A 24757-nucleotide genomic window follows, 5' to 3' on the forward strand; every position below is an offset into this window, starting at 1 on the left:
TATCCATTTATGTAATAAGCCAGCGTGACGGAGCAGGAGCAGATAGACGACTGACATATTTATAACATAGGGGCTTGTTTTATTTAGAAGTTATTTTCTTCTGTACGAGGATTTGCAAGGCCGGATGGACCAGTACAGAACCATCAAGGAGGCTAATACAGTCCATGTTGGTTGTATCTGATCTCCATTCTGTCCAAATGAAAGGGCAGGGAACCTTGGCCTGGGCCTAATATTATCTTACATCCACTCTATTGTCTTTGGGTTTAAATATTAACTCCTTGAAGGTCGGGAAGGGCCTAGGTTTGTTTACAATGTTTATATGGTGGTGGCTCTGGAAGCATGTGTGAAGCTAGTAGCACGGACCTGTTTTTCTCTCAGGGTTCTTATGAAATTCTCTTTGCCCCTCTTCTTTGCCTGAAGTTATGTGGATCTGCTCACACTTTCAATGCCATAAGCTTTGGCAAGTGTCCTCCAAGGCTAGTGAAGCTAGTAGGAGACCACAACATAGACCTATTTTCTGTAATGGTTCTTAGGACAGTTTAATTTATCCCCCTTCTTTGCCTGAAGGTACATGGATCTGCTCATGTTTTTGGTGCCACAATCTTTGGAAAGTGTTCTCCAAGGCTGGTAGGTAACTTTGAAACCTGGTGGCTTGCGTGAAGCTACGGTAGTAGGAGACCACAACGTGGACCTGTTTTCTGTAATGGTTCTTAGGACAGTTTAGTTTCCCCCCTTCTTTGCCTGAAGGTACATGGATCTGCTCATGTTTTTGGTGCCATAATCTTTGGAGAGTGTTCTCCAAGGCCGGTAGGTAACTTTGAAACCTGGTGGGCACAACAGTGGTGATGTTGAGTCTCTAATCCTTAACAATCTGGATTTGGCCAGGTTTCTGAATAGTGACCACTCATGTAATACCTAAAGGCCCCCATACATGGGCCGATTTCTAGCTGCCGATATGGGTCCCTTAGACTGATTTGGCAGCTAATCGGCCCTTGAATGGGCACTACCGACGTGCCTGCCCGACTGATATCTGGCCTGAAATTGACCAGATCTCAATCGGGCAGGTTAGAAAATCTAGTTGGATCAGGGACCGCATCGGGTTGATTGTGGTCCCCGGACCGACTTTTCCTATGCCCGTTGTTATAATTCGATCGTTTGGCCCCAGGGCCAAACGATGGAATTATCCTGTATTCTCCCAATATCGCCCACCCGTAGGTGGGGATATCGGGAGAAGATCCGCTCGCTTGGCCCGTGTATGGGGACCTTAACTCTTCCAAAGTTTTCATTGGACAGCAAACAAAGGTCATGTAAGTGTTTTCTTTCGAACACTGAAGAATGGTGCAATAGACTAAAAGATGGTCAGGTATATTCTCCGTAAATTTTTGAGACCAATTTGTATTCCTCTTAATTGCACTTATAGAAATAGATTAATGAGCACAGACAGGGCTCTCGGTGCCTCTGTACAGTCTCTTATCAGAGAGAGCAGATGCCTGACAAGCTTAACGTCAATGTTCAGTGTTATAAGGGCCCTCCTCTTTATGCCACATTAAGTGGGTGGGGGATACCAGGTTTCTATCCAAGTTCCTAGGAACTTCTCTCTTCTGCCAACCAAAAGTATCTTTGCTTCCATGGAAGGTTTCCAGAACTTTGCCTATCCCACCCAAGGCACCGGACTAGTCTAGCTTCAAGTCCAAAGATTGAGTTTAGTAGCAGTTCTGTATCTCCGACCGTTGAGGGCAATCCGCAGAGATCATGGTGACCCACCCTAACGAAACCCATTGTTTGCTGAAGCTTTGTCCTTAATGAAGAAAAGACGTTTCCTTTTTAAGATTTTATAGTTCGTTATATTCTGTAAACACCAGAGTCTCCTTACTGTTTGCCCTCTGACGTGAGTCTGCATGCCTTGGCTCCTTTCCACCCAACGTTGGCTGAGGTGGCAAGGCCAGTTTGTTGTGCCTGCCACGCTGCCGCCGGCTCTACATTTTGGCACAGGATCCGAGGGAGAGAGGATTTCCCCAGTCTCTCAGTCTCTTTTAGTCCGACGGCTTGGAGGGGAGTCGTAAAGGAGCAGAGCGGGAAGGTGGTCAACAGAAAGCAGGCAGATATCTTTCCTTTCGGAAGTGGCCGTATATGGGAAGGTTTAAGCTGCTGTTTCGAGTCCTTTAGATCAATTTGTCTGCTTATCTGCCTGTTTATGTGGACCCCCAACCAGTATCTGGCCAGGTATAGATTAGACAGGTTTGGCTAATTGCCTCGACCTCTTCTATCTCCGTCGTCGTAATCGAAAGATCCAATCGTTTGGCAATCTGCCCAAATGAGCAAATCTTATAATGTATTGCCACCTAAAGGCTCTCGAAATATTGTATTAAAATATGATATCAATTTGGTTGGGGTTTGCTGAGTGATATGAGTGATATGTAAGCCAAGTGCCTTCATCCGACTCTTTTAGTTAGATTCATTCAGAATTCCAACATTGTTTTCGAGGACTTTTCCATGAATTTCCAGTGTAGGTGATGAAGGCCCTAGTTTTGTCGACCATCTCGCTCTTGGGTTTATTGTCCGCATTGTGCATTGTAGTTTTGCTTGTGGTTGTATAAGAGGGATAGAATGCCTATACTAAATTATGCCCATATTATCTTCCAGCGTGTCGATACAAGCCAGACGGAGTCCAGGAACGACTTATTCCTGAAGACGGACTTGTTGAAGGCGATAGCCAACAGCCAAGAGGAAGGTAAGCACCCATGAACGTTCTGATAGGTAACAATATGGCTTCCGCAGTGACGGAGGGTTGTGTCTATCTCCATCTTTTGCAAGATGGGGACAGTAGGGTGAGATGGGGACAGTAGGGCGAGATGGAGACAGTGGGGCAAGATGGGGACAGCAGGAGAGGATGGAGACGGTAGGACAAGATGGGGACGGTAGGGCAAGATGGGGACGGTAGGGCAAGATGGGGGCGGTAGGGCAAGATGGGGACAGCAGGGCAAGATGGGGACAGCAGGGCAAGATGGGGACAGCAGGGCAAGATGGGGACAGCAGGGCAAGATGGGGACAGCAGGGCAAGATGGGGACAGCAGGGCAAGATGGAGGCAGCAGGGCAAGATGGAGGCAGTAGGGCAAGATGCCATCACCAACAGCCTTCACTGGTGAACGTTCTGATAAGTAACAATATGGCTTCCACAGTGACTGAGGGTTGTGTTGACTTGGTCTCTTAAACTGCAGTATCTGAAGCCATGGCCGGCGACGAAAACTTGTCGGACAAGCAGGTCGGTGAAACGAATGGATCTTGTGAAAAGAACGAGTCCAAGGAGCTCGGTTTATTGACGCTTGCCACCCCAGACAGCACAAAACTCCCTCACCAGGACTGTGTTTTTAAAACTTTTCGTGTGGCAGAGAACGGGGTGTACGACCGAGACACGGAGGGGCAGTACCCCTTTAAAGCGAGCAACCCCACACAGACATCCGTAACGGGAAGTAATGGGTACATTTTAAACAAACCTGCCATTTTGGAGCAGCCATTAAGGACTTCAAGCTTGTCACCTCTGAGTGGCCATGCTGCTAAAACTCTACCGGTTGCTGCCAGCAAACCCAAAGCAGCTTCTAATGTCTACGTCCCTCCTGCCCCTTCTCCTGTCCCTCCGAACCCTGGGGATCCGGGGCGGGTTGAGAACACAAAGCAACAGGACAGCGCTTTACCTGATCTGAAAGTTCACCGTGCAAGGAAAACTCTACCGAAGACAAGCGGCAGTTCGGTAAGTTCGGTAGCTCAGTTAGCTGCAACATGAGGCAGAGCGGGGGCAATTGAGGGACAAGGTACCCAGTTCTCAAATAAGGTCTTGTCGGAAACGTGTAAAGGTTGAACCTTTGGGGGGAAAAGGGGCCCGATCAAAGGTTGAACCTTAGGGTGGGGCCCTGAGCAAAGGTTGGGCCTTCGGTGGGCCCTGAGCAAAGGTTGGGCCTTCGGTGGGCCCTGACCCAAGGCTGGGCCTGGAGGTGGGCCCTGACCCAAGGCTGGGCCTGGAGGTGGGCCCTGACCCAAGGCTGGGCCTGGAGGTGGGCCCTGACCCAAGGCTGGGCCTGGAGGTGGGCCCTGACCCAAGGCTGGGCCTGGAGGTGGGCCCTGACCCAAGGCTGGGCCTGGAGGTGGGCCCTGACCCAAGGCTGGGCCTGGAGGGGCCACTCTAACCAAAATCTGGGCCTTCTGATAGACCCCTGACCAAAGGCTGGACCTTTAGCAATGTGTTGTTAACCCTCCCCATTGCAGCCTACAGATAGCATTTCCTACTTTGAAGAGGACATGAGGTAGCTACTAAAAAAGGCAATCAGTGAAGAATAACGTACCTTGGTGTGTATTTCCCTTTAAATCATTGTGCCAAGAACATTTTCAACTCAAAGTATCAGTTGGGTGTCATTTAGCTTCTCAATTGTTTGTGTTGAGCAAGGTTGTTTGACAAAGAACAGGGTGGAGATTGTCTTTGTCTTCATCACACAACAGTCAATGCTTCCTGGATCCTCCTCAAACTGCGCCCAATATTTCTGTGCTTTGAGCATTTCCATTTGATAATGTGATCAAGAAACCCCTGCACTACACTCTTGAACCCCAATTAGGGTGGCAACTGGTGCCAGCTGCCTTGGCTGTGCTTTAGAACCCAGTCTTTGAGGTTGACCCTATAGACTATTCCACAAAAATTGAACTTTTAGGAGCCATAAAGGGTTTCATTCCCAGAATTCCTTTTGCAGAGTCAAGTTGGAACAAATGAATAAAGCTAAGACTGAAAAAGTGATAGACTTCTGCTTGCCCTGATATGTATAATTTCTGCCTTACCCCTTCCTCCCAGTTCTTGGTTCTGAAACTGACCCCTCGACTCAAGGCAACCTGGTTTATCTAAATGACTAACTTTCAGGTTCTTACAATTCATTGCTTGGCAAGTGTTAAATGGTGGAGCAAAAGTTCAGGCAGGTTCAATAGAATGGCGGAACTTTCCTTCTTCCAGCAGCTGCCTGACATTGAGCTGCAACGACATCAACTTGTTATGTCTTTAGGTCCCGATACACGGGCCAATCCGCTCGCTTGGCGATGTCGCCAAGTGAGCGGATCGTCTTCCAATATGCCCACCTAAGGGTGGACGATATCGGGAGAATCCAGGATAATTCCTGGGCCAAACGATCGAATTATAACGACGGGCATAGGAAAAGTCGGTCCACGGGCCGCATCAACGAGCCGATGCGGTCCCCGATCCAACTTATGTCTTAAGGTCCCCATACACAGGCCGATTCGCTCGCTTGGCGATGTCGCCAAGCGAGCGGATCGTCTCCCAATATCCCCACCTATGGGTAGGCGATATCTGGAGAATCCAGGATGATTCGATCGTTTTACCCTGGGGCCAAACGATCAAATTATAACGACGGGCATAGGAAAAGTCGGTCCAGGGACCACATTAACGAGCCGATGTGGTCCCCGATCCAACTTGTTAGGTCTTAAGGTCACTATACACTGGCCGATCCGCTCGCTTGTCGATGTCGCCCAACGAGCGGATCATCTCCCAATATCCCCACCTACAGGTGGACGATATCGGGAGAATCCAGGCTAATTTGATCGTTTGGCCCTAGGGCCAAATGATCGAATTATAACGACGGGCATAGGAAAAGTCGGTCCGGGGGCCGCATCGGCTCGTTGATGCGGTCCCCTGGCCGACTTTTCCTATGCCCGTCGTTATAATTCGATCGTTAGGTCCCCATACACTGGGCGATCCGCTCGCTTGCCGATGTCGCCAAGTGAGCGGATTGTCTCCCGATACCCCCACCTATGGGTGGGCGATATCGGGAGAATCCAGGCTAAATCGATCATTTGGCCCTGAGGCCAAACGATCAAATTATAACGACTGGCATAGAAAAAGTTTGTCCGGGGACCGCATCAACGAGCCAATGCGGCCCCGATCCGACTAGATTTTTTAACCTGCCCGATCGATATCTGGCTGATTTCAGCCCAGATATCGGTCGGGCAGGCCCGTTGGTAGTTCCCATACACGGGCCGATTAGCTTTAGAGTTAGAGAGAGAAGCAACCTCAAGATAATTGGATTTGTAGTTCTGCTGCCTTGTGTAGCTTTCTCCTCACCAAGGTAGGAGATCTGGATACAAGGAGTACATAACCTGATGACACAGGAGAGTTTGGGTCTTCTCCAGTCAGGATCTCCTTGACCATCAGACGTAGCAAGATTGAGCTTTTGAGGAAAGCTTTTTTGAGGAAAGAGGGTAGAAGTTTGTTACAAAGGGAGATGATGGAGAAGAAGTAAGTAGAGTTTTATAGGTGTTTCCCCCCAGGCTGCTTCTAATTGGGCACTGAGATTTGCCTTACCCTTATCTGTGTTGTCTCCTTTGAAGCCCATCCATAAAGAGCCCAAAGAACCATCCGAGCAGGACGAAACCAAGGACGAGAGTGCACCCAAAAATGGTTTAGATGACGAGAAAGAGGAACCCCAGTCTCCCTCCTCTGCCCCTCAACAGCTGCTACCTCAGGGTCAAAACTCTGCCAAGTCGCTCTCAGGTAATGAGCCCCCCACTCTTCTCACCTTCCCTTTTTGTTTTTTCTCACTTTGACTGTAAAAAGGGGAGAGATTGTAGTAAACAATTGCTATCAGGTACCCAGATCTTGGGCAGTGGTCGTAAGGAACCTCCCCCCCCCAGCATGTAGCACCACAGGCTGTCTCACAGCCATGATAGTTTAAGCCATTAGCACTCTAATAGAGCGTTTTGCAGCTGGTTTCTTCCTTCTCTCGGGATTCATCGTTGGGTCCTTAACTGCCGACAAAGGCCAATCTTTACTATTAGAGAGAGCGCTACCAGCAGCTATAAAATCCATTTCCCAAGCCTGCCGTAAAACTGCTCCGTGGCGCTTCAGGCTAGAATGGTAAGAGCTAAAAGGGTTCTTAGCAACTCGGCAAAGGGGTGAAATGTAAAGGCCGAGTAAAACTGTCAATGGCTTCGTTACAGCTGCACTGGTGTGTCGGAAGAAGAAACGGCGGATGGGCATGTACAGCCTCGTACCCAAGAAGAAGACCAAAGTGCCAAAGCAAAGAAGCGTGCTGGAGATGTTCCGGAACATCACCTACACCTCTTCCAGTCCCAAGGTGGGCATATGTCACTTTATTCTCCCCCTGCCACGCAGTGTGGGGTGGGATCACTCGTAACCTGTTATTTGTTATCCGATGCAGAGCGAGAAAGAGTCCGATGTTCCTCATGTTAACGGGGAAAGCATGGAGATGGATTCCGAAGACGAGGATTCGGAAGACATGGAAGAAGAGGACTACCACAGTTCGGAGACGCCAGCCTCGGAGAGTCAGGAAGAGCCCGGTGTTCCTAAAGAGGCCACCTCAGAAGCCGACAGTTCCAGAAAGGTACCGGAGGTTCTGTAGGCTCATTTTACTCCTTAACCCCAACCCCAACTGCAGAAGGTGTAGACCATATTTAATCTGAGGCCACCTCGGAAGCCGACAGTTCCAAGAAGGTACCGGAGGTTCTGTAGGCTCATTTTACTCCTTAACCCCAACCCCAACTGCAGAAGGTGTAGACCATATTTAATCTGATTCCCCCCCTTATCGTTACCGCCCTACATAATAACTCCCTGTTTATTTAATCATCTTGGGAGACCACGTAGGGTAGGCTTGTTCTACAAAGGCTGTGTGGGTGGAGGTTGGGGTCCACCTTTCCCATGTTTGTCCCCGTTAACATGCTTGTTTGCAATCATGAAGGTCGATGAGGTTGATTCTGAAGGAGATGAAGACGTGGAGTCTGGGGATTCTGTAGAGGAGGAAGATGACGGAGCAGAGTCTGATTTAGTAAGTAACCTCCTGTTTCACTTGAGTCCAGAACCAACGCGGCAGGACCATCTTTTTAGGCTTGAAGGCCACCATGTTCATAAAGAAGACAATATGAAGACAGTTGACCTTCAAAACTGTTGGTATTAACATACAGCGCACTTCCATTCCAGAGCTCAGAGTCCAGTTTAAGGAAGAAGCAAGAGAAGAAGAAGACCCTGGCCGAAAGCCCCTGGATGAAGGGTTCTAGGCGACGGAAGAGAAAGAACAAGGAAAATCCCAATCCGCTTCTAGGTAAGGGCTCGGTTCCAGCTGCTGGAGGTTTGGGTTACGTTATGCCTTCCAAGTGGGTCATTCACCGTATGCCTAATGCCCATAGGTGTTTTTTACCCCTTTATCTAAAGGCAAAGTTATTTCCCCATACACGTTAAGATTACACGGATCTTCACCCGATATCCCCACCTACGGGTGGGCAATATCGGGGAGCGTGTAGGCCCTGGGGCAAAACAATCGAATTATATTGGTGGCAATGGGGCAGTTGGTTTGGGGACCGCATCAACGAGCCCCGATCCGACTGAGTCTTTTAACCTCGCCGATCGATATCTGCCCAATTTCAGGCCAGATATCGGTCGGGCAGGCCCCTCGTTCCTGCCCCTACACGGGCCGATAAACCGCCAAATCGGTCCAAGGGATTCATATCGGCAGCTACAATCAGCCCGTGTATGGGGACCTTAACTGCTGTGAAGGAGAGCCAGCTTCAGCCTTGTATACGACTCCATTGTTTCCCGTCTGTCTAGCCATAAGCTTCCCATTATTTTGCCCCATTCCTGCCTTAATGTAAAGGGGAAGTAAAGTGTTCCCAGAAAATGAAGGAAAAGCCGTCGCTGAAATCAAAGTGGGAAAAATAACCCGTTGCCTCTTTGCAGCTTCATCGGGAGAGGCTCGGGAAGCCAGCATGGAATACACAGAGGTCTCATTAGACTCCTTGGATCTGCGCGTCAAAGAGATGTTATCTCCGCAGTCTAACGGTGAGTGTGCCCGAAGCCCGTGCCCCTGGTTGTGCCAGGGTACAGAGGTGGCACTTTAAAGTCCGTATTGGACAAACCAAGGGCAAGTAAATGCTTCTATACGCAATTACTATCCAGGAGAGATTATATTCTCTCTCTCTCGCGTTTTGGTCCAAAAGATCTGCTCAGGGTCTGCCGCCTAAATGCGCCAGCGTTATTAGATGCATGATCTTTCTCTCCCCGTTGTGCCGTTTCATGTGCCTACAGGGCTTCACTGCAGTCGGCGCGGAGCCCCCTGGTGGCCAATTTCCATGTCAGCAATTAATCTCCATAATTGGCTGGAGATGCCGCCGCCGCCGCCGCGAAGCAGTTCTGTTCGTAATGGAGAATTAAAGGGGAACTTCTCTCACTCGTATTTAGCATTACAAAGACGGAAAATAGAAGTTATTTGTAAACGTAAAATGCCATCGACAGACGTGTTTGTCCCTTTCTGCCGCTGGGGATACTCTGTAACGTTATGATATTATCATTTCAGATCTCTCTAATGGCTCGGAGGCCATGGAACTGGACGGCCTTCAGGGGATCCCCCTCTGCAGCTGCCGGATGGAGACCCCCAAAGAAGAGGAGGTGTCGGCAAAGGCTGGAGAGCATTGCATGGCCATTGAGAGCACTGGCCAAGAGGTGAGAGAGATGGAGGGGGGAAGATCCAATTGTAAATGGTTGGGCGGTGTCTGAGCATCTGTTAGTAACCGCCCACCCTCCTTTTCAGCAGCTGGGTCGCTGTACCAACAGGGTGGCAAAGTACGAGCTAATGAGGCCTTCTAACAAGGTGCGTCATCTGGTGCTGTGTGAGGATCACCGGGGCAAGATGGTCAAACACCAGTGTTGTCCTGGCTGCGGTTACTTCTGCACAGCGGTAAGTCTTTCCGTCTTTATTTTACCCTAGATACCCCCCCTCCTCACCTCCACGGGCATAATGCCCAGGCTGGTCATCTAAGGGCCTTCTGCCACCATGCCTTCCAAATAGCCAACAGTTTGGACCTTTAGAGTTTATAGAACATGGGGAAATGAGTTCCATACGTGGTGGCCACCCTTATTCTCGTTGCCCAACCAGGGGACCTTCATGGAATGCCAGCCGGACAGCACCATCTCCCACCGATTCCACAAGGACTGCGCCACCCGGGTCAACAACTCGAGCTACTGCCCACACTGCGGGGAGGAGGCCTCCAAAGCGAAGGAGGTGACCATCGCCAAGGCCGACACCACGTCCTCCCTGGCCCCAGTGACCGGCGAATGGGAGAAAGTCAGTGCGGCAGAGGGACAGGCGGACACTACAACCGAGAGGTACCGTAATCTCAATAGGGATATAATAAGGATATAATATACAGTTTCACCATTTCCCTATGGGACCAAACTGTAAATTATATACTTATAATGGGTCAAGGCCAATCTGATCGTATGCGTTGTCTTTCCACAGCGAGGCCATGGCTCTAAAGGCGCCAGAGGAGAATAAGCAAGAAGCAACATCTTCCCTCCCTGGAGGAACCCCTGAGCCTATAGAGACCCCAAGTTTGGGCAAACCACCCTCTCTGTCTCAGGGGCCCGTCAAGGAGACCTTGGAAAGCGCTCTACTCGCTTTGGACTCTGAAAAGTATGTTTACGGGTCGAAAACGCAATGTATTATAAGGATAATGTACCCCCTACTGTAAATGATAAGGATATTAGCAGTCACTGAGGGGTTCTGTGCCCATATAAAGGCACAAGGCTGCAGGCTGAGTTATACAGGGAACTCTGATTATCACTCATGTATTATAAGGGATAATGTACCCCCTACTGTAAATGATAAGGATATTAGCAGTCACTGAGGGGTTCTGTGCCCCCCATATAAAGGCACAAGGCTGCAGGCTGAGTTATACAGGGAACTCTGAGTATCACTCATGTATTATAAGGGATAATGTACCCCCTACTGTAAATGATAAGGATATTAGCAGTCACTGAGGGGTTCTGTGCCCCCCATATAAAGGCACAAGGCTGCAGGCTGAGTTATACAGGGAACTCTGAGTATCACTCATGTATTATAAGGGATAATGTACCCCCTACTGTAAATGATAAGGATATTAGCAGTCACTGAGGGGTTCTGTGCCCCCCATATAAAGGCACAAGGCTGCAGGCTGAGTTATACAGGGAACTCTGATTATCACTCATGTATTATAAGGGATAATGTACCCCCTACTGTAAATGATAAGGATATTAGCAGTCACTGAGGGGTTCTGTGCCCCCCATATAAAGGCACAAGGCTGCAGGCTGAGTTATACAGGGAACTCTGAGTATCACTCATGTATTATAAGGGATAATGTACCCCCTACTGTAAATGATAAGGATATTAGCAGTCACTGAGGGGTTCTGTGCCCATATAAAGGCACAAGGCTGCAGGCTGAGTTATACAGGGAACTCTGATTATCACTCATGTATTATAAGGGATAATGTACCCCCTACTGTAAATGATAAGGATATTAGCAGTCACTGAGGGGTTCTGTGCCCATATAAAGGCACAAGGCTGCAGGCTGAGTTATACAGGGAACTCTGAGTATCACTCATGTATTATAAGGGATAATGTACCCCCTACTGTAAATGATAAGGATATTAGCAGTCACTGAGGGGTTCTGTGCCCCCCATATAAAGGCACAAGGCTGCAGGCTGAGTTATACAGGGAACTCTGAGTATCACTCATGTATTATAAGGGATAATGTACCCCCTACTGTAAATGATAAGGATATTAGCAGTCACTGAGGGGTTCTGTGCTCATATAAAGGCACCAGGCTATACAGAACTAATATTTATGCGGTGTAAGGGATAAAGTGCCCCCCACTCTAAATTATAAGGATTATAAACCCATCTCTTTGTCCTACAGACCCAAGAAATTGCGGTTTCACCCAAAGCAGCTGTATTTTTCTGCCCGGCAAGGAGAGCTGCAGAAAGTCCTGATGATGCTGGGTAAGGCTTGGGTTAGGTAAAACGCTATTAACCCTTAAGCCACTGTGTCCCATCCGTTAGTCCTGTAAGGACCCAGGGAAATGCCAACGGCGGCAGAATTTGCTTTGCTAATGAGCGGGAACTGGGGAGAGAGCTGTTATTCCCGACACTGGCAGCGGCTGAGCGAGCGGCGTTCCCAAGGAATTCATCCCTGAAGCGCTGCCATTGGGCGGAAAGCTTTCCTCGCCGGCACGCACAGCTGCCACAGTCACCGAGGCCCCGAATGCCATTTAGAGCCACAATAAAATCACAGGGGCTCCCAGATATGCACCGCAACATTTGTACCCACTGACACTAGAATTCCCAGAGCTGGAATATTTAGACATTTTCCCTTGGGCTATGGCTTTATGCTTTAGTCTCCCAGTGATACTGCTTGCCAGTGGGCCTGCAGCGCCTCCCAGCTTGCCAGTGAGCCTCCCAGCTTGCCAGTGGGCCTCCAGCGCCTCCCAGCTTGCCAGTGAGCCTCCCAGCTTGCCAGTGGGCCTGCAGCGCCTCCCAGCTTGCCAGTGAGCCTCCCAGCTTGCCAGTGGGCCTCCAGCGCCTCCCAGCTTGCCAGTGGACCTCCAGCGCCTCCCAGCTTGCCAGTGAGCCTCCCAGCTTGCCAGTGGGCCTGCAGCGCCTCCCAGCTTGCCAGTGAGCCTCCCAGCTTGCCAGTCGGCCTCCAGCGCCTCCCAGCTTGCCAGTGGGCCTCCAGCGCCTCCCAGCTTGCCAGTGGGCCTCCAGCGCCTCCCAGCTTGCCAGGGGGCCTCCAGCGCCTCCCAGCTTGCCAGCGGGCCTCCAGCGCCTCCCACCATGCCAGTGGGCCTCCCAGCTTCCCAGTGCGCCTCCCAGCTTGCCAGTGGGCCGCCAGCGCTTCCCAGTGGGCCTCCAGCGCCTCCCAGCTTGCCAGTGGGCCTCCAGCGCCTCCCAGCTTGCCAGTGGGCCTCCAGCGCCTCCCAGCTTGCCAGGGGGCCTCCAGCGCCTCCCAGCTTGCCAGGGGGCCTCCAGCGCCTCCCAGCTTGCCAAGGGGCCTCCAGCGCCTCCCACCATGCCAGTGGGCCTCCCAGCTTCCCAGCAGGCCTCCAGCACCTCCCAGCTTGCCAGTGGTCCTCCAGCGCCTCCCAGCTTGCCAGTGGGCCGCCAGCGCTTCCCAGTGGGCCTGCAGCACCTCCCAGCTTGCCAGTGGGCCTGTAGCACCTCCCAGGTTGCCAGTGGGCCTGCAGCGCCTCCCAGCTTGCCAGACTACACTACTCCCCTCTTACCAGTGACGCTGCAAAGCCCCATTTAAAGGTAAATAACAGCCTAAAATGGGTTTCATAATGAGACTGTTTCCCCTTTAGTGGACGGTATTGACCCCAACTACAAAATGGAGCAGCACAGTCGGAGAACACCACTTCACGCAGCGGCAGAGATGGGTTACACGGACATCTGCCACATGCTTATACAGGTGAGGGGCAATATTAAGAGGAGAGAGCGCCATCTTGGGAACAAAGATGAGCGGCTTGGGAGTCTGTGACTCTAGCAGTGGGTGGGACTAGAAAGCTAAGATGGCAGCTACATGTTGTAAGGAGGCTGTATGTAAATAGTGGGCTGTACCAGAACACTAATAGCTTATAGGCCATTGGGTAAGGCAGGTTATTACTAAAAGTATTTCTTTCCTGGGTTCAGGCCGGAGCCAACCTAGACAGCTGCTCGGAGGATCAACGCACCCCCCTGATGGAGGCAGCTGAAAATAATCATCTTGATACTGTGAAATACCTGGTGAAGGGCGGAGCTCTAATTGACCCTAAGGTACAGACAAAAGCACCGCCTGGAAATAATTAACCCCCATACGGTGGCGGGGTGATAGCCGGGGGGGTTTGTAGGAAATGGCGTGAATCCCTACCCTTCACCCTTGGTTCAAGTGTTTGTTTTTGCCTCCATTGTTGCCTCCTTTCCCCCAGGACTCCGAGGGCTCCACTTGTCTTCATCTGGCGGCCAAGAAGGGTCACTACGAAGTGGTGAAATATCTCCTCTCCTCCGAGAGAACCGACGTCAACTGCCAGGTGAGAAAAGTTCCCCTGACTCCCCTCATTGGTCGGGTTGGTCTGCCAATCATTATTACTGACCCAATGGCACCTCCTATCCTCCGTAACCTCTCTTGTGCTCCTCCCTTAGGACGACGGGGGCTGGACCCCGATGATCTGGGCTACCGAGTACAAGCACGTGGAGATAGTCAAACTGTTACATTCCTCCCGCGCGGACGTCAATATCCGCGATAATGTGAGTTTATAAGGGGGCGGGGTTTCAATTTGCCTCATTTTGCACCACCTGACTACACTTGGCTAAACCTGGTGACCGGGGAGGGGGTGGGTCAACCTGGAAACCCGCCTCCCCAACTAAGACCCCGGACATATATGCCCCACCCACAAGCACGTGGAAATAGTCAAAGTGTTACATTCCTCCCGCGCGGACGTCAATATCCGCAATAATGTGAGTTTATAAGGGGGCGGGGTTTCAATTTGCCTCATTTTGCACCACCTGACTACACTTGGCTAAACCTGGTGACCGGGGAGGGGGTTGGTCAACCTAGAAACCCGCCTCCCCAACTAAGACCCCGGACATATATGCCCCACCCACAAGCACGTGAAAATAGTCAAACTGTTACATTCCTCCTGCGCGGACATCAATATCCGTGATAATGTGAGTTATAAGGGGGCGGGGTTTCAATTTGCCTCATTTTGCACCACCTGACTTCACTTGGCTAAACCTGGTGACCGGGGGAAGGGTCAACCCCACCCACAAACACACGGCTCTGTAACATCCCATTACGCGATTGTCTTCTCACGTATCGTAGGAGGAGAACATCTGCCTGCACTGGGCCGCCTTCGCCGGTTCCGTCGAGATAGCGGAAATCCTCCTGGCTTCCAAATGTGACCTCCGAGCTGTGAATATCCACGGGGACTCCCCGCTCCATATTGCCGCCCGCGAGAACCGCCACGAGTGCGTCATGTGAGTCATTAGCGCCTTTTTGTAACATCAGTTTTAGTCCCTCCTCCCCTGCCAGGATTTCCAATGATAACCGAAACTGTTTTGCGGCTGGATTCCGGCGTTTATTCATACAGATTACAGGGATAGGGTTGTGTGGGGCTCATTAACACATTTCCCAGTTGCCCCCGCGTTGAGGGGGTGCTTTTACTTAATTGGGCAGTGTCCCTTTGAAACAAATGGCTGTTCATCTCCGGCACCCAATTAGACCGTAAGCTCATCTGGCCAAGGTCTCTTCTCCGGGTCACTTATTGCCTTGTGATGTATAAGGCTGTATATCCTTACTGTATACACACCAATAACAAGGGCACGCTCTGCTGGGCAGGCTTGTTATACGCGGCCCCCCTCCCTGCCCCGCTCCAATTAGATTCCGCGCTCTAATCCCTCCAGCCGGGGAGGCCGCGCTTCCCCTTTAAGAAAGTTGCAAATTGCTCCCCACGGCTCATTAACCCCGAGAATGATCCCAATTTCGTTTATTTTTATTTTTTTTTCTCTTCTCCCCCCTCCCCGTTCAGGCTGTTCCTGGGTCACGGCTCGGAAGTGGGACTGAAGAACAAAGAGGGCGAGACGCCGCTGGAGTGCTCGGCGCCCAACTCCGACGTTTGGGCGGCCCTTAGCAAGTGCCAGGCCTTGCCCGAGAAGCCCACGCTGCAGGAAAAGGTGGTGGACAGGTAGGGCAGCAGCTACGGTTTATTCCCATGATGCCGCAGGGTTCATCCCAGCATGCACCCTGGGACCTAGAGTACATAAACTGGTGTCAGTAGGCGCCATTTTGCACAGGGAAACAATGCGGGTATTGTTTCTTTAAATCTGCAACTGCCATCTCTTTGTACCTGAAATCGGGCAATGGGCACCTATCATAGGGAAATGGTTTTGGCTAATAATGCCCACACTCCGGGTGGGGGGAACTGTACTCCGGGCCAGAACTAGGGGTAGGTACTTATCATTGCCCCCGCCCCCGCACAATGACAATTGGCGGGGTGGCCAACTGGGTTGCCTAGGGCAACCCCGTTGGCTCCCCCCCCCCCTGACTTTACTATATTGGCCAAGAAATGCTCCTAGGGAGCTTCCAGTGCAGGGGGCCATCTTTGCCCATGCATATAATGAGAGAGCTGGGACTCCCCCAAAATGGCCGCCTCCACTGGGAGCTGCCAGTCGGTTTGGGCGGCAGAGAGCAAGCCAGGAGGAGTATTTACCTAAAATCATATAGTTTCCTCTATTAGCCAGCATCTTGGTGGGGCAGAACACAATTTTCTATTGAAAAGTGCCCTTTAAAGGGGTCGTTCGCCTTTGAGTCACTTTGAGAATTTGCAGTTGGTCTTCATTTTTTTTATTTGTAGTTTTTGAGTTATTTCGTTTTCGGTTCAGCGGCTCTCCAGTTTGGAGTTTCAGCAGCTTATCTGGTTGCTAGGGTCCAAGTTACCTTCGCAGCCAGCGAGTGGTTTAAACGAGAGGCTGGTATATGATTAGGGGAGGGGCTAAATAGGAAAAGAAGTTATAGAAAGTAACAATAACAATAAAACAAGAGGCTCACAGAGCAATAGGGTTTGGCTGCCGGGGTCAGTTCTCCTGTTGCTAGGGCTCAAATTACCTTAGCAACCACAGAGTGGTTTGAATGAGAGACTGGTATATGAATAGGGGAGGGGCTGAATAGAAAGATAAGGAATAAAAAGTAGCAATAACAATAAAACTGGAGCCTCACAGAGCAATAGGGTTTGGCTGCCGGGGTCAGTTATCCTGTTGCTAGGGCTCAAATTACCTTAGCAACCAGGGAGAGGTTTGAATGAGAGGCTGGTATATGAATAGGGGAGGGGCTGAATAGAAAGATAAGGAATAAAAAGTAACAATAACAATAAAACTGGAGCCTCACAGAGCAATAGGGTTTGGCTGCCGGGGTCAGTGACCCCCATTTGATATTTGGCAAATATGGTTGAATTTTAACCCCCCTCGTGCTTTATTTATTACAACAGGGATATATCCCGGGGGTACGAGAATATCCCCATCCCTTGCGTCAACGCCGAAGACTCCGAGCTGTGTCCCGTCAACTACAAATACGTCTCTCAGAACTGCGTGACCTCCCCGCTGAACATCGACAGAAACATTACCCATCTGCAGGTAGGGAGGGGCTTATTGCTGTGCCGCTAGGGGGGGTGGGGCCATAGAGTGGGTACCAGACTGATTTGTCCCTCTTGCCCTTTCAGTACTGTGTGTGCATCGATGACTGTTCCTCTAGTAACTGTATGTGCGGCCAGCTGAGTATGAGGTGCTGGTACGACAAGGTAAGCGCTGCGAAATGCGTCGGGCACGTGGGCAGCCATTTTGGTTTATATGAGGTTCCAATACCTTTTTTTTTTTTCTTCTTCCCTCCAGAACGGGCGCTTGTTACCAGAGTTCAACATGTTGGAGCCCCCACTGATCTTCGAATGCAACCACGCCTGCTCCTGCTGGCGCAACTGCCGCAACCGTGTGGTTCAAAATGGCTTGAAGTGAGTGACGCTTCCCCCCTACCCCTTTACGCCAGTGCCTACCAGGGTTCTTTTCACCGAAATCTCGTTTTTTTCCCGTTTTCCAGGATTAGATTGCAACTGTTCCGCACCAAAAGCAAAGGCTGGGGGGTGCGATCCCTGCAAGACATTCCCCAGGGGACCTTCGTATGCGAGTAAGTGTGTGCGTAAATCTGCCTTCTGATTGGGCCCCGACCTTCTGTCCCAGCATCCAATCAGAACGAGCCACCTCCCTGTGGCCCATCTTGCTTTTCCTGCCTGCTTGTCCGCAGCTTCTGTAAAGAGCAGTAAAGCGGCCGTGCATCTGCAGATTTACTCCTTTAACGATCCACAAGGGGGGGCCATTGGAATGTTAAACAGACTAATTGTGTTAAATGGATCAGATGTCTCCGCTTCCAAAAGGTTTAGAGTGGAGGAGGGTTCGGCCACCAAACTCATGAACTCCCAGCATTCCCAGCTGCCCCAGAGACCTCATTTCTGGGCTCCATTCCTGCATTGAACCAGAAGAATCTAGTAGTAGCTTAGGGGTAGTTAACTTTTAGTATGATATAGAATGGCCGATTCGTAGCAACTTTTCAATTGGTCTTCGTGTTTTATTTATTACGATTTTTGAATTATTTTATTTATGACTGTTTCCAGCTTTCAAATGGGGGTCGCTGACCCCGGCAGCCAAAAAACTTGCACTCGAGACTACAATTTTATTGTTATTGATACTTTTAATTACTTATCCATCTATTTAGCCCCTCCCCTATTCATTTTCTAGTTTCTAATTCCAACCACTGCCTGGTTGCTAGGGTAATGTGAGCCCTAGCAACCAGGCGCCTGCTGAAATTCCAAGCTGTAGAGCTGCTGAACACAAGTCAGTAAACCACAGAGAATTAAAAGTGAAGACCAATTGCAAGTTGTCTATCAAGATCTACATCGTACTTAAAGTTACGTTGAAGGTGGACAACCCCTTTAATGTCCGTCTGGCTTTCTTTCCCCAGGTATGTGGGGGAGCTGATTTCGGACGCAGAGGCTGACGTTCGAGAGGATGACACCTACCTCTTTGATCTTGATAACAAGGTAAGTGGTGGGGCTATTAAAGGAAAGGTGAACTTGTAAAGGTTAGAAGTATCTATTGGCTATCTGAAGACCTTGCCACCTTGACCTTAGCTGGATCCGATGGATCCACCAAATTGGATACTACATGATTGGCCAAACATTATGCAGGACCTGATGGCCATGTCTGGCCAACATTGTCCAATCATCTGTGTCAAGTCAAGCATGATCAGCGAGGTGGCGCCTTTCAGGAGATGGTCATGACAACAGCACTTGTAAAGGTTAGAAGTATCTAAAGGCCTGAATACCTTGACCTTAGATGGATCCACCAAACTGGATACTACATGATGGCCAAACACATGCAGGACGTGATGGCCATGACTGACCAACGTGGTCCCCTGGAACATTTTCAGGCTTGTCCAATCTTCTATGTCAAGTCAAGCATGATCAGCGAGGTGGTGCCTTTCAGGAGATGATCATGACAACAGCATTGGTAAAGGTTAGAAGTATCTAAAGGCCTGAAGACCTTGACCTTAGATGGATCCACCAAACTGGATACTACATGCAGGAAGTGATGGCCATGACTGACCAACATGGTCCCCTGGAACATTTTTTAGGCATGTCCAATCATCTGCGATCCAATAGGGTTGCAGGAAGATCTGCTAGAACCAAGGGGACTCCATCCATGTGTGCATTTGTGTTCTGTACTAGAGATGTGGCCCTCGGTTTATGGTGGCCCCATAAAAAGACGGAAAAGCCACCGGGTCAAAGCAGCCCCCCTGGCTTGGCATTCATGTCCAGATGGTGGAAATCTGCTAAACCTCCCAACCAAATCAGGGCATGTATGGTCAATAGATGAACCAAGACCTCAGGGGAAGGGACAGCAGAGGGCACAAATTCACTCAAAGGTCACCGAACATTGTTGTGGAAGAAGCCCGTTGAGTTGACGTATCCCACAGATGCCTAGTCAAGCGTGATCAGCGAGGTGGCACCCATCGGGAGATGGTCATAACATCAGCATTTGTAAAGGTTAGAAGTATCTAAAGGCCTGAAGACCTTGACCTTAGATGGATCCACCAAACTGGATACTACATGACTGGCCAAACACATGCAGGACGGGATGGCCATGACTGACCAACATGGTCCCCTGGAACATTTTCAGGCATGTCCAATCATCTGTGTCAAGTCAAGCATAATCAGCGATATGGCACCCATCGGGAGATGGTCATAGCAACAACATTTGTAAAGGTTAGAAGTATCACGAGAGGAAGCAGAAGACCTTGCCACCTTGAGATGGATCTGATGGTTCCACCGGAACGTTAGTTCCTGGTCCAGGCCGGTCATTGAGCTGAATATCAGACGAAGAGGCAGTGAAGCGAACGGAGCAGCCTCTTTAGCACTCTCCTCCGACCTCTTTGATTGTGCGGCCCCGGCGTTGGCCCATCCATTAAACATCATTACGAGTGTCCCCGGCAGCTACAGCCGGCTGCTTTAATGCATCTTTCCGCTCGGGGGCCCCGGCTCTGAAAGAGAGAGGAGATTCCTCGCAAGGTTCTTCCCATTCCTGGGGAAATGGGGGGGGGGGGGTCTCTTTTTCCAGCGGCGGTTGATGTTCTCCTAAGAATAGCCCGATCCAAGCTTTTATGGGTAATATTGCTTCTCCATGAGGAAAGCAGGACTGGCGGTGCCTCATTGTGCCACGGATAATTGGTCATAAAATGGTGGGGGCTTATTCTACATTGAGTCTACAGTGGAATCGTTGGGGCCCGTTTCAGTTCCTGGTTCCCCCCCCCCCATCTGTGCATTAAGCCAGTCAGGACATTGAGTTATGGTTTTGCAAAGCATCCTGGGATATTTAGCCAATGTGGCCGCCATCAGCTGCCCTATACACGTCCCTGTTATATCTGTTCGTTCTCATTGTAGGACCGAGAGGTTTACTGCATCGACGCCCGTTTCTACGGCAACATCAGTCGCTTTATCAACCACCTCTGCGAGCCGAACCTGCTCCCCGTGCGAGTCTTTATGTCCCACCAGGATCTGCGCTTTCCCCGCATCGGCTTCTTCAGCAGCCGGCACATCGGCGCGGGGGAGGAGATCGGGTGAGATGTTACGGCTCTTTACTGAGGCCTTCCCTCCCTCTTACCCCCCCCCCACTCTACCCACCCAGTCCCTCTTACCCCCCACCCTGCCCGCCCAGTCCCTCTTACCCCCCACCTTGCCTGCCCGCCCGCCCAGTCCCTCTTACCCTCCACCCTGCCCGCCCAGTCCCTCTTACCCTCCACCCCGCCCGCCCAGTCCCTCTTACCCCCCACCCTGCCCGCCCAGTCCCTCTTACCCCCCACCCTGCCTGCCCCGTCCCTCTTACCCCCCACCCTGCCCGCCCAGTCCCTCTTACCCCCCACCCTGCCCGCCCAGTCCCTCTTACCCCCACAACACTTGCCCAGTATCTCTTACCCCCCCCACTCCGCCCACCCAGTCCCGCTTCTCCCTACTCTGTCTGCCCAGTTCCTCTTACCCCCCACTCAGCCCACCCAGTCCCTCTTACCCCCACTCCCCCCACCCAGTCCCGCTTCTCCCTACTCTGTCTGCCCAGTTCCTCTTACCCCCCACTCAGCCCGCCCAGTCCCTCTTACCCCCACTCCCCCCACCCAGTCCCTCTTCTCCCTACACTGTCTGCCCAGTCCCTCTTACCCCTACTCCGCCCGCCAGTCCCTCTTACCCCCATGCCACTTGCCCAGTCCCTCTTCTCCCCCACTCCGCCCACCCAGTCCCTTTTCTCCCCACTCCGCCCACCCAGTCCCTCTTCTCTACCCCACTCCACCCACCTAGTGCCTCCTATCCCCCCTCCCTAATTGCTTTCCCAACTCTCCCTGGTGTAAATCGCCATAGAATCATTGGATTTCCACTGGGCAGATTTATATTCATTAGCAACATCATTAGGGAGTCAAATCTCCCATCAATAATCAAGACACGGAAGATTCAGGCCAACCTCGTTTTCTGCTAGATGATTTATGAGGCCCCCTAAACGTAGATACTTAGCAGCAGCCCAGAGCCTACTGAGCATGTGCAGTGCCACTGACACTGCTGTGGGCAACTGAAGGCCTGGGTGATTACTCATCATTATAGGGCTGTTAAACCTCTGGGCTGGTACAGTGAGTATATAAAATACAGATTCATTTTAGTTCAATTAAAAAGTTATCTCCACTTTTGTGCATTTTTTTACTTCTGACTTGCTTTCTGGCAAATACAGAATACCTGTCTTGCTTTATGGCAGGGATAGTAACTGACAGAGAGATGGGGAGGAGCTAAACAGAGCAAGCTAACGTCGCTTAGCTTTGAAATGTCTAAAAGCCTAACGTTACGAAACTGGGGGGCGTCCTTTCATGGGGGTTACATCTCAATTGCTTCTCTGCTTCCAGGTTTGATTACGGCGACCGATTCTGGGACGTCAAGGGGAAGCTCTTCAGCTGCCAGTGCGGTTCCCCCAAGTGCAAGCACCCAATCAAAGTCCTTTCCCCGAGCCAGTCATTCACCCCCGCAGAAACTCCGTCGGAGATTGGCTTACCCGACACCAGCTCGGCCACCCCCCCGAGCCCCTCGCAGCCGCAGTGACGCACAGAGACCCTTTATTGAAAAATCTGTAAGCATCGAGGGAGCATCAAACATGGACACCTATTTCCACCCCCAACCCACCCACCCCCCAACTACTCGCTTCATGTTTTCTAAGTCTTCTGGAGAAACCACAGGGAGGGAGGAGACTGTCTAATGAACTTCTGTCCTGATTTCCCGACTCTCTGCCGGAGAGAGACTGCAAAGAAGCGCTCAGCGGCCGGAGCCAATCGGGAGGTCCCCCCCCCCCCCCACCGGTGCTCTGGCTGCGAAGAGGTTATCAAGTTAAAAGTATTTTCGCCCCCGAGGGGGGAAGAATTGTATTAATCCTCTCTCTGTCTCTGTCACTCACACTTACACACACTCGAGCAAATTAAACGTAATGTGTTTATTCTCCTATTCGGCAAGCCGGCGGCCTCGGGCGGAGGTCGGAACGGGCCAAAAAGAAAAGATCTATTGACATTTCTACCCGGCACAAAGGAATCCGCTGAAGGGGAAGAAGCAAATTCAGAGTGACCGCTCTCCGCGGATAATGCGAGGCTTCACATATGAACCGGTTTCGTTCAAAAGGGGCTTTTGTTTTGTTTTTGTACTATTCCTTCGGATAAAGATAAAAAGCGGAAAGCAACGCGGTAGCACCAAACCTCGATTTTATTTTATTTTTAGAAATTATTAAGACAACTCAGGACTGAAAATAGTTCGACGGGATGGGTTTTGGTGAAACAAAATCGGCACAATTAATATTCCCGGGTTGGACCCGCGTCCTTTGTTGGCGTGCTCCTGTGCTCCAGTCTGTGGGTTTAGGGGATTTATGTTTCGTTGAGAAAGGTCGGAGAAGGGGCGCTTTGTTTTCTCTCGTTCTTCAGCTCGATCGAGGCAAAAGTCGAAGCTCCGTTGACCAACGAAGAGTTGAGCTTATAGGCGTTGTTCCAAGATGGCGCCTCCGTTTTGAAGAGCCCCAGAGACGAGCAAGCTCCTGTCTGCACCATACCTGAAAAAAACGACCACGAGCTGAAAAACGAAGGAAAATGGGCCAATGGACCTTCAAAATAACTATCCAAGATAGTTATTTAGAAGGTCCATTGGCCCATTTTCTTTCATTTTTCAGCTCGTACAAGTCAAAGCTCTGTTGACCGACGAAGAGTTGAGTTGAGCTTAATGGTGTCATTCCAAGATGGCGCCTATGTATTGAAGAGCCCCAGAGATGAGCAGTCCCTGTCTGCGCCATTCCTGTTCTTGGAAAGTTATTTCGAAGGTCCATTGGCCCGTTCTCTTTTGTTTTTCAGCTCATTCGAGGCAAAAGTTGAAGCTCCGTTGACCAACAAAGAGTTGAGCTTATAGGTGTCGTTCCAAGATGGTGCCTTCGTTTTGAAGAGCCCCAGAGACAAGCAAGCCCCTGTCTACACCATTCTTGGTCGTGGATAGTTATTTCGAAGGTCCATTGGCCCATTTTCTTTCGTTTTTCAGCTCGATCGAGGGACAAGTCGAAGCTCCGTTGACCGACGAAGAGTTGAGTTGAGCTTATAGGTGTCGTTCCAAGATGGCGCCTCCGTTTTGAAGAGCCCCAAAGATGAGCAGCCCCTGCCTGCACCATTCCTGGTCGAAGGCTATTGTGTCAACAAATTTTTGTTTTTTTAATAAGGATAATGTGGTATTTCCTTAGCGTTTAGTCCAGCTCCGTCTGTTGCCTTCAACATACAACGTCTGTTTCAAATAGGTACCGCCTGTTACCCCAAGGCTGGTTGGTTGCCATAAAGGTTTACTCGATTTTACCACCATAAACGCCTCTTCTGATCTCCAAGATGATGGTTATTCCCAATCTCCATAGGAGAGAGTTTTCTCCCCGTCTCCGTGGCCCTTCGAGAGTTGTCGTGTAGGTCTAGTGACACCGTAGAGGAGGAATTTGAGAGAGAAAAAAAAAAAATCAATTCCAGTACACATTTTTCACGGTGGGAAAAAAAAACACACGACCTTGTATTTTCAATTCTAAAAAAATAAAAAATAAAAAAAAAAATCCAAAAATAAAAAAAAAAATTCCTACACAATCTTTTTACAGAAAAAACAAAACAAAAAGAAACATTTTGGAGTAAAAAGGTGCTGACAATGCTTATGATTTTTATGCTGAACAGATCTAATGTTATCAATTGTACCATAAACTGATTTTAGGATAAAGTACCAGAAGAAACTTTTTTTTAAATTGTTAGTATTATCGTAGTGTGAATAAAAAAAAATTTTTTTGTATTTTATTTGTTTTTTTTTTTTTTTTCCGTTACCTGAAATAAAACAGCTGACTGCAATTTTTTTATTGGACTCATTCAGTGTTTTTCTTTACCGGTCTCCAAAATGATTAAAAAAAATTTTTAAATAAAATAAAGAGAAAAAAAAATTCCATTGTGAAATTAAACAAACTGTGGGAGGGGTTTGGGCAAAATATTTGGGCACATACCAAATGGAATTTGCACATTGAAATTTGAGATTAGTAGAAACTTAAGACATTTTCAACTATTTTGTGGGTAGTTTTCTTCCCCGCCCCCCCAAAAAAATATATAAATAGTTAAAATGAAACAAAAAAGTGTGAAATTATCATCACTTTTACAGATTCCTCTAGGGAATTTTAGATTTTATTTCTAATCGTCAAACTTAGTGATGAGCCAATCTGTCCCGTTTCGGCGAAAATTTCGCGGAATAGCGAAAATGTTTTTTTGGACACGTGGCAAATTTTTTATCTGTTTCGCAAAACAATCC

General features: G+C 49.8%; 1 protein-coding gene across 6 annotated transcripts in view; it reads left to right on the forward strand.

Moving 5' to 3' along the window:
- ehmt1 (euchromatic histone-lysine N-methyltransferase 1) overlaps window positions 1-24317 on the forward strand; it is a 53614-nt gene extending 29297 nt beyond the window's left edge. For 4 of the 6 annotated variants that reach the window (XM_031906832.1, XM_031906837.1, XM_031906838.1 and 1 more), the window contains exons 2-27: window positions 2644-2731; window positions 3220-3749; window positions 6380-6542; window positions 6989-7125; window positions 7210-7392; window positions 7747-7833; window positions 7986-8106; window positions 8739-8840; window positions 9355-9500; window positions 9589-9735; window positions 9934-10163; window positions 10297-10470; window positions 11731-11813; window positions 13172-13278; window positions 13500-13622; window positions 13775-13876; window positions 13989-14093; window positions 14668-14822; window positions 15374-15529; window positions 16829-16973; window positions 17060-17137; window positions 17229-17344; window positions 17431-17517; window positions 18349-18427; window positions 20327-20502; window positions 21823-24317. In XM_031906832.1, coding sequence (XP_031762692.1) covers window positions 2644-2731; window positions 3220-3749; window positions 6380-6542; window positions 6989-7125; window positions 7210-7392; window positions 7747-7833; window positions 7986-8106; window positions 8739-8840; window positions 9355-9500; window positions 9589-9735; window positions 9934-10163; window positions 10297-10470; window positions 11731-11813; window positions 13172-13278; window positions 13500-13622; window positions 13775-13876; window positions 13989-14093; window positions 14668-14822; window positions 15374-15529; window positions 16829-16973; window positions 17060-17137; window positions 17229-17344; window positions 17431-17517; window positions 18349-18427; window positions 20327-20502; window positions 21823-22015 — 3813 coding nt within the window. In that variant the 3' untranslated portion in view covers window positions 22016-24317. 6 annotated transcript variants of the gene reach the window in all.
- Window positions 24318-24757: the final 440 nt, after the last annotated feature.

Source organism: Xenopus tropicalis, chromosome 8 (genome assembly GCF_000004195.4).
Source record: "Xenopus tropicalis strain Nigerian chromosome 8, UCB_Xtro_10.0, whole genome shotgun sequence".
NCBI lineage: Eukaryota > Metazoa > Chordata > Amphibia > Anura > Pipidae > Xenopus > Xenopus tropicalis.